Source organism: Dicentrarchus labrax, unplaced genomic scaffold, assembly GCF_905237075.1.
Source record: "Dicentrarchus labrax unplaced genomic scaffold, dlabrax2021, whole genome shotgun sequence".
Lineage (NCBI taxonomy): Eukaryota > Metazoa > Chordata > Actinopteri > Moronidae > Dicentrarchus > Dicentrarchus labrax.
This window is the reverse complement of record NW_026136702.1, coordinates 18,978,094-18,993,599: the sequence shown is the minus strand read 5'-3', so window position 1 is coordinate 18,993,599 and position 15,506 is coordinate 18,978,094. Positions and strand designations below refer to the sequence as shown.

Genomic DNA, 15,506 nt, shown 5'->3' with positions numbered 1-15,506 from the left:
TGATTGGTCAGAATATTTTAGGGTTTTCAAAGCTGCAAGGTAACCACCAAAGACACTACTCCCCACCAAGTGAAAATCTTTCAGATTTCCCATTTTGAAATGAAAAAATATGGAAAGATTTTAAGATTTTAATTCTTAATAAGACTTATTTCTGAATACGCAATGACAAAGACAAGACATTTTACTTTATACAAACTTTTTTAAAAGAGACCTCCTTTTTTAAAGAGACATCCAACAGTTCTATTGCAGGTATGTTATGCTAGTAGCAGATAATGGAGCCTCAAGAAGAGATGAGGAGGAGGCCACAGAGGTCTGATAAACTCACTTCTTTCTAACTCCCCCCCGATTGTTGCAAATATGCAGGAGTATTTAAAAACCTGTAAACAGACTTTAAGGCGCAGTTCCCCTTCAATCATCTGCAACTCAAAAATCGAGAGACAGCTGAAGCTTCATGAAAAAACCTCTAACATTTCTCATTTATCAGGTTGCTCCAAAGATCAGTCTGAAGTAGCGGCCATTAATCTTCAGGTTAAATGCTGCTTATCTATATTCCTGTGATTCTTTCACCTAGAAAGGTTAAGCTCCAGCATTAGATAACTTTTTCACAGACAAAACAGAGATACAGGTGCTTGAAGTATGACAGACAGACAGACAGACAGACAGACAGACGGACGAACCTGTTTGTCTCAGTGTCCTGAACACATCGGGGCTCACGGTCACACATATGCTCTCTGCCTGTGGTCTCCTCTGATTGGCTCTCCCATCAGCACTGAGGAACCAAGGGCAAAAGTTAGATCTGTTGCTTTTTGTTTAAAAATGAATGGTTAATTACATGAATGACACACAGCACAGAATACAATGCAGAGGGACAACTGCACAGTAACCAGCCCCTTTTTCACAAACAATAATGCTGTAATTTACCATATAGATATAATAACTTTACCCCAATATCTATCTATGTATCTATCTATGTATCCATCTATCCATCTATCTAGTCTAGTTTCTACTTGTGATTTATTGAATACAGACAACCTGGGTCTGAATTAGTTATATCATTTATATAATAGTTATTATATACTGTATGTTCTGGTAAAGAGAAATGGGAATAAAAAAATAAAAAAAAGATGCTGCTGTGTGGGGAGAATTTGGTACATCCAGCTCCTCTTCTTTCACTGATTTAGATGCATACAATGTATATATGTACAGTGCATTGTCTATTTTGCATAGAGGATGTTTGTTTTACAATGTTTCTGGTCCACCAGATTCCTCCTCTGATGAAAATTTGATTCTTCTCTCTTCACCTCCTCCCAAAAAACATAAAACTGCTTCCATTACAATTTTGTTTTGCACAGGATGCAAAAAGTAGCAGAATCTAAAAACGTTAGAGAAACCATTCAGACTTTCTTTGAGACACCATCAACTGTGTTCAACAAGGCACTAATTTCCTAGGTCAATACCTGAGCCACATGAGCGTGTATCAGGTGAAACACAAGTTGCTGAAAGCTAAATATCACTCTCAGTGTGATCTTTATTTTATCAATGGCAGTCTTGACATACGTATCATCCTTCTCATTAATAATATATCAAGTGGTGGAAGAAGTATTCAGAGCAGTAGCAATACCACACTGTGAAAATACTCCACAAGTACAAGTCCTGCATTCAAAATCTTACCAAAGTAGAATGAAGTATTGTTAAAAGAAAAGTACTCATTATGCAGTAAAATGTTCCCTGTCAGTGTTTTACTATTATAGTTGATGTTTTTGGTTTAATATTACTGCTGAAGATGTTTAAGGTTGATCTAGTTTTAACTACCTTAAATACTGTTGGATAGTTTAATCTATGGCAATGCATCATATTCTATAATCATCATATGTTTGTAGTGTGGCTGTCCTGGAAGAACCACGTATCTCTAAAAGCAGAATCAGAAGCAGGTTTATTGCCAAGTAAGTAATTCTCAAATGGACTACTCTCTGGAAATCTTCATCCTTCATCCAATTAACACAATACTATGACACTCAATACACACTACTGTAGGTTATTCTAATTTGGCATATTCTCACCTTAATCATATGGAAGTGGAAATCACTTGTGTTGACATTAACTTTGATATATTGGTAAACCACTGCAGCAGCGTAACCTTAGTGTTTCTGTTTGGGGCTTCAGGATCAGGTTCAATAATCTGTCCTCTCACTGATTCTGGACATGAATATCAAATAGAGACATAAAAGTTGAAAAACATTTTTCAAATATAAAGGCTTGGCTCTCATCACATCAAACTAAACTTTGGCCTCCACTAAGCAAAAATAGAAATAACCTCCATTCTTCTTACTCCACTGACAGAGGAGTACGTGATGAGTGAGAGAGGCCAGCAGCCATCAAAGGAACGTTGGGATGCTTCCCAGATTCCCGTCTCGTTCTCGCTCACTTCTCCGAGCAAAGAGTCGGATTTGGGGAATGCGGGAATCGTGCGAGGAGCCCCCAAACTACCATTGTGCTCGACTCCCTCTCTTTCTCTGCTCTTTTCTCAGCGAGCCAAACGGGAGAACGCCCGCGCTACAATGCCTCCCCTACTCCATCTCAGCTAAGCTGTCATTGGCTTCACATGAGAAACAATGAAACTTCATCGGAGACCAGATTACAAAAAGAGGGGGGTTCAATGTAAAAAAATTGTTCTGGGGGGGGGATTGTGGAAATAAAAAAGGCAAAGGCTTTTGTCTCTTTCTCTCTGTGGCCATTATCTTTTGGGAGGTTTGGGGATCTGCTTTCTTAGCCTCTGTCAGCGGTGCAGGGTAAGACCTGGGGTAGTACAACTGGGCTTTTGGCTGCCAAATCGCCCTAACCCTCTTTACCACTCTTTTTTTCTCCTCTCGTTCCTTTTACTGTTTTTAAAAAGAGCTTATACAGAGCATTTCTCTCTGTCTCTCTCTCCCCCCCCCCTCTCTCTCTGTCTCTCTGTCTCTCTCTCTCTTTGGACCCAGCTTGTTTAAATTGGCTGATAGGAAGGGATTTGGGATGGATGGAGGGGGCTTAGAGAAACGCAGAGTGGAGGGGTTGGAGGTGGGTGGGGGGTTGCAGAGAGTCATCAGTGTTACAGTCAAACAGCCATGAAAAGCCTATGAGGATGAAAAGAACAAGAGCGCTTTTTTATCTAATACACACAAATCCCATATAAATACTCCAGTATGTTAGTTGGGGTATGACAAGGAATGCCCCTCCATTACTTCCTCCCACCACCCCCCCATCCCACAATAATAGAGACGTGGATGGCTATATTTGTATGTATCTGTTTGTGTGTGTGTAAGACAGGCAGGGACAAAGAGAGGAATGCTTTCAGTGCGTCTTTAGTCACACTGTTTCAACATGTCATTCATAGACGAGTGTATTAAACAATCACTCTGAAACAGTGAGTTTCGTCTGCACTCTGGAGACCGAACCATGGTGAAAATGGACTCCGGTGGAGTTTTAAATGTGGCTCCCGGTTCAGTGTTGGGATCGCTGGAAGCGTAAGACCCGGAACTGATGTGGCTTTGACATTTGAAATGTCACTGGGAGTGAAGGCTTTTAGGCTGCAGCTGGGTCATTTGGCCACAGACGCTCTCATGCAATTCATATACAGACAATGGTGAATCACTGTGGGAGAGGAGATCACATGTACGACTAACAGTAAAACAGTGAATCATCTGCACAAAATCTGTCTGTGGCTTCATTTATAGCAAGTTGAACTAAATATTCTGTTTTTATTTAAAGCGGCTTTAATCAGTACTTTTATAATAACAATGCATCAAATGACAATGTAAAAGCTTTACAGTAAGTTTCAGCTCATTGTTTAGCTGTATGGGCCATAACTTTACTATTTTGGTTCACTCTCATGGTACTGTGTTCGGCTGCAGCAGGCAGCTGTAAACCTGCACCGCACACTACCTGCTCAGCACCAAACGGCAAACAGACTCAATTAGAGACTAGCTGGTGAACATAAAGAGCATTGAGCAGCTAAAGAACCAGATATTTCCCTCAAGAGTTACAGACTAAAACAGAGCTACAAAAGAGTGAATCTAGGACTTACATTCATCAGATGGACACAAAGATTAATAATAATAATGTTGCTCTGTAACTGCTGGATGAGTAAATAAGCAACTGTTTGCTAACAAGTTCACTATATCAACTTAAGATGGGATGATATGTCAATGTTGTTTTGACACTTCATTTGGATAGTCCACCTACAGATAGTTTATAGACTATTTGTAACTGTTTTGCTTTGTCTGTAGACGTTACAGATATATAACAGATTGTGTGACATTCATCAAGATAACCAAGATGATTTTGAGGTGTAAACCTAACCAAACCTAAAGTGTAACCCTTGTTTGTGTTTGTGTGTGTGTGTGTGTGTGTGTGTGTGTGTGTGTGTGTGTGTGTGTGTGCTTATCAGTAATAATGAAAATATAAATAAAATACTGATCTGTAACAAACCACACACACACACACACACACACACACACACACACACACACACACACACACACACACACACACACACACACACAAAGACAGTACATGTAACTCACTGTGTTGTAGGTGTGCCTGGGTACGAAGATCCGGTTGCACTCTGGTTCCTGTCTGTCTGTCTGTCTGTGAAGCTGGAACCACGTAACACAACATTTCTGCCTCTCCGAGGATCTTCTAGGACACACAAACACACACAGGGAGACAAGGATGAGTGACAGTTTTCTTTTACTTAAGAATGGAATAAAAAGGACGACCCGGTTTAAATTATTATCACCATTGTCTTCTGGTGACTGCGAAGGCCACAGCAGATGATTCACATATTTTTTATCAAACCATTCGCTGACCCCTCATATCCTGTAGGGAAGCATTTACAATCATTATGCTTCCCAACTCATTTATTCTGGTTTTTCCTTTAATTTGTAATTTGCCTCTATATTGCACACCCTTCTTTGCTTACCTGACAAAGCCTGAAGATCTCTGTGAGATCAAAATGCAGGCCTAGCACCTTGTCTGTTTTTCAGCCCCATAATCTGTCATCTCTATATGGTTCATGTCAAAAGCTGCATTTACGTGAGTGTAGGCTTTTGCCAATTTGGATGTCATGCCTTGACAATCTTGTTCCTGATAAACACGTCATGCCAGTAAAGTTTTTAGAATTGAGACAAGAAGTCAAGCAGTGATGGAGGTTGTGAGAACAGAGCAACCAACAGAGCTGAGAGGGGAAAAGAAACAAATGCTGGTTTCCTTCAACACACACCGAAGCTAACAGGCTTTCACCATAACGACCAAGAAAGCAGAGAGAGGAGGTGGAGAAGTGGATCTTCAGATAAAGCTCTTGTCTCTTTGCCCATTGAAAGGCCCTGCAGTCACATCAGCCTTTGTGAGGGGGAGACAGAATGATCAGGCAAACAACTTGGCTTCTCCTCTTGGCAAAATGCTACTCCAAAGAAAACGAGATAGAGAGGAAGAGAAAGAGGCCTTCCCTCGCACTTGTTCGCTACTCTGCCTCTCACAATGCCATATCTATCCAAATCAACACACTTGTCAGCCAGACAGCTATAAGCGATTTCCAATGCTGTTATAAAAGGGACCATTTCTAAGCTGAAATGTGTGTCCTCTATTGTGTGTTTATGTGTAGAAGCGAAGGCAGAATCTCTGTTCACCGGCGTTTACAATGGATGCAGATAAATATGAGAAGAGGAGCATAGAAATACGGTGCCTCTGCCCAATCTGATTCCAAGTCTACGACTGACGCTGATGCACCGCAAAAGACGTCCACCTTAAAGAACCACTTGATCTGGTATTGAGTCATTTTTTAGGAAATAAGTGAAAAATCATCCCAACAATATCATAAGATATGCTCTTCTTTCCAGTGTTTCTTCTTTCCAATGCAAATCAACTCGTTTCTATGATTTTTATGACGTGAAATCCAGGGTGGCGATGGCCTAGATCAGCTAATTTCACTCCTGCTCCTCAAGAAAACCACAGCTGGTTGGTTTTCTGTGCTACCAGAAAGTTAATTGCAGCTAATTCCAGGTGTAAAACAATGTCAGATTAAATGGCTCAGATGAAAACCAGCAGAGCAAAGAGTCCCGAGGACCAGAACTAAAACCAACTGACCTTGAGGAAAAGTATTATATATTCTTATTCCCTCTGTTGCTGAGAGTTAGATGAGAAGATCGATACCACTCTCATGTCTGTCTGTTAAATAAGATGCTACAGCCAGCAGCCAGTTAGCTTCTCATAAGGACAGGAAACAGCTACCCTGGCTCTGTCCAAAGGTAACAAAATCAATCTACCAGCACCTTTAAAGCTCAGTAGTTGACAGGTTTTATTCATTATAAGTGTAAAAACAACACTCTGCTGGTCCAGTATACAATTTATACAACTATGGTGTAGAAACTTGAAGCCGCCAGTGCACTGAGAATGCACATCTTGTGTCCAGCAGAAAAACTTTGCATATTCATAGATTCAGATTTGTTTTATTTAGATAGAAGGAGAAAATGCCTTTTTAAAAATTGAAAAGTATACTTTTTTTTTCCCCCGAAAAAAAACCTACAAGACACGCATTATTGTTCCAGCAGAGTATTTGTATACATGTCTTAATACATGTCGGGAGGGGATCTTTAAGTAATTACTCTGTGCTGTTGGGGTCAGAGCTGCAAGCAAATCCAGCCATGAACTAACAAATGTTCAGTTCATGCAGGATTCAGTGTGACCTACCGCCCATGTCACACCCAACTGCACACATACTGTACACATATTTACACAAACACATGTCTCCGAGGGCCATTCTGAATTTGACTTTTAGTGTGTGACAATGACTGAGAACAAACAAATTTCGTCCTGTTGTGTGTGTTCAAACTGAAAATTTGCACTGTGGGAAAAAGCACATGACTGATGACACAAGTCTATGTTTAGTCACTGCGGAAGGACTCTGACTTTATGTGTTCAAATAAATAGGAACTGCCACTTTTACAAATACAGTTATGAATTGTAAATGTAGATGCTATTTGTATTTCGACGGCAGGCATGATCATGATTAATTTGCAAAGCACGCAGGAATAACTGTAGGTTAGCACTGAATTCTCCACTGAGTAATGCTGATACTGACTTATTTGTTAGACACACACACTATAAGAGAGAACAAATATTTATCAGAGAACAAATATTAGTTTTTTGTTTGCTTGTCTCACTTTGAGGAGTCATGTTTGACAAGCTTCTGGATTTGTTTTAATAATGACATTCATTATTCTTCAGTTTTTACAAAATATAAATTTAAGTTAAACCAAAATAACATAATTTGTTATTTTATTATATGCTTTATCATTGTGGAACAAAACTTAATTAAACTAATCTTCACCAAAGCAAACTAGAAGGAGATCCTTTACTTAAGTAACACTACCAATACCACAGGGTAAAAATACTCACATGAGTGATGTATTATCATATATGACATTCAGAGATTTTGACTAATGCATCAATGTGCAAGCAGCATTTTGTAGTCATATCTGGTTGAGGTGGAGCTACTTTATATAAAACTGTATATACAGTTTGGTAGTTTAGTCCAGTGATTCCCAGCCTAGAGGTCGGGACTCTCCAAAGGGTCACAAGATAAATCTGAGGAGTCGTGAGATGACTAGTGGGATAGGAAAGTATATATATATATTATTAGTATACATTAGTTTGTATTGTATCTTTTGGACTTTGTCTAATCTTTGCTTTTTTGTGACATTTTGGATAATTTTACCTCTTTGTGCCTCAAAAACTTATTTAAAAGAAAACATGACAATTTTATAGGGGGCGTCTCAGTTGTGAGGCAGCTGGACTTGCAAGAAGACGAAAACATAAAATCACGCAATAATCTATCCTTCCAGGCTTCAAGCTATGTGCTAATCATCATTTTATATGCTTGTGTTTTTATGTAAAATCTTAAATCAGAAAAATAAGTGACTGCAGCTGTCAGACAAATATAGTAAAAAGTACAATATTTAAAATTCTTAAATTATTTAGAATATAGTAAAGTAGAAGTATAGAGTAGTATGTTCTTGAGAGCCAGAGCTGATCCTAGTGGTGTGTAATGGCCATGCCAGAGGCTGAGTATGTATGTGTGTGTGTGTGTGTGTGTGTGTGTGTGTGTGTGTGTGTGTGTGTGTGTGTGTGTGTGTGTGTAAAGCGAGACACCTGTTCACTGGAGCCCTCTGCTTGAAGCGAGCCACTCATTATTTATGACCTGGCTTTTCTGCTCTGTTAATATGCTCTGTCTGCTTGTACAGCACATACACACACGCACACACTTAGAGAGGGGCATCAGTTTAACCATCATCATCACTGACTGTGACACAGTGTCAATATCCTCTTCTTGAGTGTGTGTGTGTGTGTTTCCAAACATGCTTTCAAACTATCTACCATGTTAAATGTTGATGGCTGATTTGCATGTGTGTGTGTCTTTTGCTTCCTGTCTACACCAGAAGTGGGAATGCGTTGCATTGTGTAGGCAGATATCTTCTGCTTGTGATTACCTTGTGCCTACATTTGATCAAATATCTGATCAGTTTTATAATATGACATAGTGTTAAAGATTGCCAGACCTAGAAGAAATTGACTGACAAATATCAACCAGCTGGTTATGTTACAGCTATAATAGTTGTACTGATGGATCAGAATGTGTTGGTATATTGTTAGAGCAACATCATCAATCATATCAGGCTCTTTAGCTGCTGATTGCTCCACTATGTTCACCAGCTAGTTGCCATTTGGTGTGTTCCCAGCTCTGACAAATTTGTAGCAGGCGGTGTGAACTGATTAGGACTTTTTAAACAACAACTTTTCCTTACAATAGCCAGCAACAGTGACCGGACGTTAAGAGACAAAACCTGAAATATAACAAAGAAACAGGAAACATGCATCCTGTAATTTTTATAAATTTCACTAACTTCTTTACTCATTCATATTCTTTTTTTTCGATTTTCCTTTTCTTCGTTTATTTGTTTTTCTGTCCTTCACCTGCTTCTCCCAAATTTTATTTTATCCTTTTCTGTCTCTTACCCCTTCCTTGCTCCCTTTCCTAATTTCATTCCTCTTTCCCTGCTGTCATTCCTCCTTTTTCTTTCTCTCTTCTGTCCCTTCCTCCCTCTTTCTCTGCAGCGCTGTTGTCCAAGGATAGGACATGCTGCAGGTGATGGAGGTAAATCATCGAGGACATAATTAAGAGGCTTATGAGCAGGAGTGTGCGTGTTATGCATCACATTAGACAAAAAAGAAAAAAGAAACTGCATGCAAACAGGCCTTATAGTTACACAAACTCTCATTTTCATTCACAGACAAACACACAGACACTCAGCCTTAGGGGTTTGACCTTATACAGTGGAGTTAAATACCTCTCTCGCCTCATTTGGTTGTGTGCGAATACACACACAAACACACACAAGCACATTGCCTTCTGGTGTGTTTTAAGCACCAATGAAGGACTCATCAGACATGTTCATCTAGTTCCCTCACAAATTTGAATGTTTACTGCTCACCCGTTGGCTCTTGAAGGCTCTGTGAGGAATTGCGTGTGCGTGTGTGTAATCAGGAACTCGGCTTGATCCCCTCTGGTATGTGCTTTCGGGAGTGTTTGTCAAAGGGCAGCAGCACAGTCTGAAGTAATGACAAAAAAATGGGCTTTCGCTGGTTTCCCTCCCCTTGCTGGGTACTCCAGAAAACTTTGGTGTATTGCGTTTCATTAGTCTGATATTAAAGAATTTATAAAACAACTCTTTTTATTCAATTCGGGGGGAAGTAAATCTTCTTGTAGGGCCATCTACATCCCCCCCAAAAAAAGAACTGCAACTTACAACTACTCTTGAAAAAGATGTGGTGATTATGAAATGGTTGTCGTCGCTTTTTTTTTTACACTTTCTATTTAATTTTACAATTTTTGCATTAAAAACTTTTTTTCTGTATCTCACTTTCAATCATTATTTTAGATAACATTAAAAAATGGCAACAGATTTTGTGAATTTTACATGAATATTACTCGGTCATACATGATCTGATTTAATTCTCCTTTGTGTTATTAGGGTGAGTCTGAGAAAATACAGATGTCAAAAGTCTGTCAGAGTTGGTTATCAGAACAGCTCCCATTTAAGATGTAAGGAGAAATAACAAGTCACATTTGGTGTTTTTTTGGTTAGACATTATGATTATTTTCTTACCATTGCCTGCGACGGCCTGGGCCTCGATTTCATTAGCTTTCCTCTTGGCCACATCCGCTAGCACCAACTCGCCCTTATCGCTGGCAACATAATGGAGGTCCTTTGAAGGTAATGCAAGAAAGAAAGAAACGTGAACGTTAATCTAAAATGAATCTAGGCTCCGATGACAATAGAGTTTTTTTTTTGGAGGGGTGGGGGGCGGTGTTTTGGCGGGAGAAGGAAGAAACAGATGAAATGACAGAAAAAAATGAGCTGTTTGAAGCCCAACATCAGAAAGAGCACCGGTTGGATGAAATGCCGGTTTCTCAAAAAACTTTGAAATCAGCCCCCCCTCACACACACACACACCCTCGTCTCTCTGGTTTTGAACTAGGGAGGATGTTATCTGTCACATTTCAAAAGTGGCAGAGGAGGCGAGGGACTGTTCACCTTTCAGAAACGCTAGTATTCTCTCTTTACGGAGAAACATATCCAGCCGAGCACATTACTATATCAGCCTGCGACAATATTGGAAACAGCGTGTATTCTCTGTATCTCTCTGTTTGAGTCTTGCAGGGCCACAAAGAGAGATAATATTTCTAAATGATGTCTGAGGGTGGCTGGTTTAAAGCCCAACACTGCCATACTATTCATTAATAACCATATTGCATCAGACAGCTGTTCCTGTTTCAAGGATCTCTGGGCTACAAGGCGGAGGTCATTTAAATACCTAAATGGAAATTAATGTCAAACTGTAGTCTTAATAAATTCGACTAAATGCAACTACAATCTTAATTGTCATGTGAGGGACATGTACTGTGTCCCGTATCAATACTGAGCTAATTTTAAGCAGGTTTTGAGTATTTTAAAGGCTCCAGCAATAATCTTTATTATTAAAACAGAATTATACTGTTTCATGATGCAAAGTCTAAAAAGATCATATCCTGATATGAAATTGTACATAGTGAAATGTATACTGAATCGAAGGACCTCAGGACTATTCAGGAAAATTATTCAGGACTCAAATTATGACTAAATGATGATCTCAGCAGCACCAATGATGACCAATAGTTATACATTTCTCAGCAGCAGACATGAACAGCAGCATGATGGTATAAAACTTGGTCTTGTGCAGAAAGGTCACTGATTTGAGTCCCCCAGAACAGCTGCCCCAGTTGCTCCAGTGGAGCCCGTCAATAACCAGCAGTAAAGGCTGGAAATGTACTGGTGAGCTCCCAGTGTGAGAGTGCTGGTCTGAGAGGAAAGCAGGATGGTGAAAACATACATAATAATGTTGATAGTGCACAAATAAAAGAGAGAAAAATTTAAACTATACTATGTAAAAGATTGACTGAGGTTCCATTATAAATGTATAAGAAAGAACACTCATACTCTTAAACTACTTGAACAGTAAATCACTCTCATCCTGGCACCCACTGAGGGGCAACTCAGAGTCACAGGGTTTCCTTGGGCAGAGTGCAGGGCCTGAGGGCCCATCAAAGGGTACAGCGTGTTAAGGAAAGTCTTCCGCCTCAGCGACATCACAGGACATCAGTGCCGTGACTCAGGGCTCGCCATGGATAACCCTCAGCTGGCTAAAGCCAGCCCCCAGCTGAGCCTGCACCCGGCCCTAATACCCCCATATTGTAACCCAGCTTTTGTACCCCTAGAGTAAAAAAAAAAAGAGGGGGTGCTAGTTTCCAAAGGAGGTAGGGAGCAGAGAGGGATTGAGGCAGGGAAAGAGGGGGAGTAAAAGAGAATGAGAGAGGGGGACTGAAATTGAAGAGTATGAATGGGAACAGATTGGGTAATTATAGTGTGGTGCCTGCCCTCTGTGGCGAGGAGTTAGGAGGAAATGTGAAAATGGCCGACAACAAAATGGCCTCAAAAGAACCTAAATCGGCTCCCAGGACTGAGGTGGCTATATTCAGCCACTGTGAACGAGGACATGGCCCCTCAATTAGATATGAGTGAGGCTTCCTAATTGATAACAAACAGAGCAGCAGAAGATTAAAAAAGCGGAGGAAGAGTGGAGGCATTACAATGAACTGACAGTGAGGTGTGTGAGTGAGAGAGAGGAAAGAGCAGAAAGAGAGAGAGGAGATGTGAAAAAGACATAAAAGACGTGAGGAAGGCAAAATTCACAACAAGGGTTTTCATATGAGAGAGAAAGTGAGAGAGAGCAACAGGGAGAGAGAGATTGTATGACAGACAGAACAGAACAATATGAACATTTGATGCCGGGGCGCTTTATTCCAGCTTAGCTCCTCATAATACTGTCTGAATCTGGAGAGAGGGACCCAGAGAAAGAATAAACGAATGAACAAACGTGAAATGAGAGAGGCAGAGAGACAAACTGAATACTGAAAGAGAGAGAGAGAGAGAGAGAGAGAGAGAGAGAGAGAGAGAGAGAGAGAGAGAGAGAGAGAGAGAGAGAGAGAGAGAGAGAGAAGAGTATCAGCCCGACTAAGAAGGGATAACAATAATACTGCATATAAAACCATCAGATATTACACCTCTTATTCCCCGACGCTCAAACGCGACACTAATCTTATTTATATAAGAGCTTTAGGGGTTGCTGCGCCTGATAAAGAGGGGTGTTTTAGTGGGACATTTTTGGGGAGTAAGGGGGAGGGGAGGGGGGAGGTGGTGGCCGCTAAGAGCCCGATATTGACCGATATTTGGGTTACCTCCAAATAAATGAGAGATTAGGTTAACTGGCACACAGCAGTGCTTACGACACATTACGACACGGGCTCATGTCTGTATGTTTGCAGTCTGCTGTCAAACAGGATCGATGGGAAGTACATATGTGAACGCTCAGTGTGGATTTGCACTTTTTTCTAGCTATTATGTGCACAGAAAAACGTACTACTGAGTGATAAGAAGTATAAGCCGTATATAAACCATCTGCAAAGACGGAAAGTTTGACCTTTGTGATTTCTGACCATGATTGTGGAAAAGGAGACCGCAATACCTCATTAATCTTTAATGTTTACAGAATCCCTGGAGCTATTTTGTGATTACTAATTGTGATTTTGATGCACACAAAAATTCCCTCCCAACATCACAGAGAATAGGAAGCAACTTGTTGCCCTTGGTGATAATGCTATAAGTGTTATGGCAGCAACAGCAACATAGTTGTGTCTGACAATATGTGGCTATACTGCAATCTTGTCTAATACATTTAATTCTGACTGTAGAGATGTATCCTGTATCCGAAATCAATCGCCATTTGCAGCTTAGTGAATGTTTACTAGCTACTGTTGTCCAGATTCTTTTTTTATTTTATTTTTATAGATCTTTTTAAAAACAAAATGAGTGGGGTGACATGGTCCACACAACATTTGAAAAGGAACACAGTGTTTCAATTACACCTACATTTCAATTCAATGTAATGGGTTACATCTTATAGGCATACATATATACATATATATACAGTCAAATTTTGAATTTTTAAAACAATTTTTTTGTATCATAGTGTTAAAGTAAATTGTAATTTCTCCATAAGTAGAAGTATAAGACACAGTCTTAGTCTCTGTGTTTCTTCCACGATGTATTTCTCCCTTTATGATAAAATAATAGCATCAAAAGGCGGATCTAGAGAGAAGTCTTTGCTCTTTGATTATAGGGGACGGACATCAAATCCTCATCATTACTTTTGAAGTTTTTAGACTACATTGCAACCCTTGGAAATATCTCAGGAAAATGTCACATCATCTGCATTTCTATACCCAGGAACAAGGAAAATACACAAATAACAATTAGTCTGGAGAATTCAAAGCACATGTTTGGTACTATAATGTATTTTGCTTTGCCAAAAACATACAGTTGAATCAAATATTGACAAGGAGACTGGACACAAATCCACATAGGCACAGGCATGCAAACATGAAAATACATATTCACTAATTAACATATGCATAATCCCTGGACATGAGCACATTTGCTGAACCTGCACACAGGCATGCAAACACGGACACACACTTGTTTTCTGACACACCTGTTATCCAGGAGCCTTGTGTTTGACTAACACTTCTATCAGATAGGTGTTAAGGACTTAACATTTTAATAACGCTAATTACTCATCTGAGCGACAACAATGAGCTTATTGCCAAAGACGTGCGATACCTCCTCCTCCTCCAGCGCCCGGCGTCAGATTGGGGAGGAAGATAGGGGGTGAACCCAACAGACGCAGCTTGCCTTACTGCTAGCGTATCTAACAAGAAACAGTACAAGCCCTCATTGGGGAACAAAAGAACCGGCATCAGATTCTGCTATCACACAATTTGATTTAATTAACGAGCTACATGAAGAGCCAAAGACCCAGAAAGAAGAAGAAGAAGAAGAAGAAGAAGAAGAAAAAGGGGAGGGAGGTGGGAAAAAAACTGTCGCCAGCTTGACTTGGCTGACGAATGACCTAATTGGTTACATTATCAACTCATTATCAAAGGCTAATTAGGGAGCTACAGAACAGCACTAATTATAAAAAAAAATGCAAACGACTCAGTAACCCCCTACTACTACCTCTACATATACCCCCCCAACCTCTACCTCCGCCAAAACACCCCCCTACCACCAATTCCTCCACCCCCTCAATTTAGCCTGACACTGAAGTGTTTCAATTTAACAAAAGGTTTCTTTTTTGAAAAAAACAAACAAAAAAAGGCTTGGAGGGCCTCTATTGTTAGTTGGGAAACAATGGGGCTTGAAGGGGTGGGGGTCTGGTGATGGGTATCATGCTGAGCATTTCTACAAGAGGTGAGGGTGTGCACGTTATCTATGTGTGTGTGCATTTTATCAAGTCGATGGTGCGTTATTGAGTTTTGTAGGCAAGTTAGGAAGTAAGAAAGAGTTCGGTGAGGGTGGGGGTTGCCCTCATTAACCCCCTCCACCTCAACTCAATCAGCCAACCAGCAGGTTAAAGCAACAACACAACCTAATTAAAGCGAAGGACAGAGCGAGGGGTGAAATGTCAATGTCCTCTTTTTCTTTCTCCTTCTCTCAGACTCTTTTCAGATGATGAGTTGCTGCTCTCTTGGTCGTTGAGGCAAAAAAAAGGCTTGAAGACACTCATTGTGAGTGAGAATTAACTTTGTTACAGATCTAGGATCAGAAGTATTTGCTATTATCTGTTGTGTTTGGTGAGCCACGTATATGGACACCACAAAAGAGTTCACAAATGCTTTCTAATTTCATCTCTTAAATCTGTTTGTATCAAATGTATAAGAGTAAAACAGCAGAATCAATCATGTTTCATTTGGTCTTTAACTGTGTTGCATTCTAATTCATCTTCAGCATGATAATATTTTTACATGTGAGAAG

At 40.1% G+C, this 15,506-nt stretch overlaps 1 protein-coding gene across 14 annotated transcripts in view; it reads right to left on the bottom strand.

Moving 5' to 3' along the window:
* Positions 1-15,506, bottom strand: part of wdpcp (WD repeat containing planar cell polarity effector) — an 84,509-nt gene that overhangs the window by 1,844 nt on the left and 67,159 nt on the right. For 10 of the 14 annotated variants that reach the window (XM_051420509.1, XM_051420535.1, XM_051420501.1 and 7 more), the window contains 3 exons: positions 10,203-10,302; positions 4,563-4,677; positions 678-769 (listed from right to left, as the gene is read on the bottom strand). In XM_051420509.1, coding sequence (XP_051276469.1) covers positions 678-769; positions 4,563-4,677; positions 10,203-10,302 — 307 coding nt within the window. The remainder of the gene's footprint in view (positions 1-677; positions 770-4,562; positions 4,678-10,202; positions 10,303-15,506) is intronic. The other 4 variants (XR_007887287.1, XM_051420599.1, XM_051420592.1 and 1 more) reach the window with 2 other exon arrangements.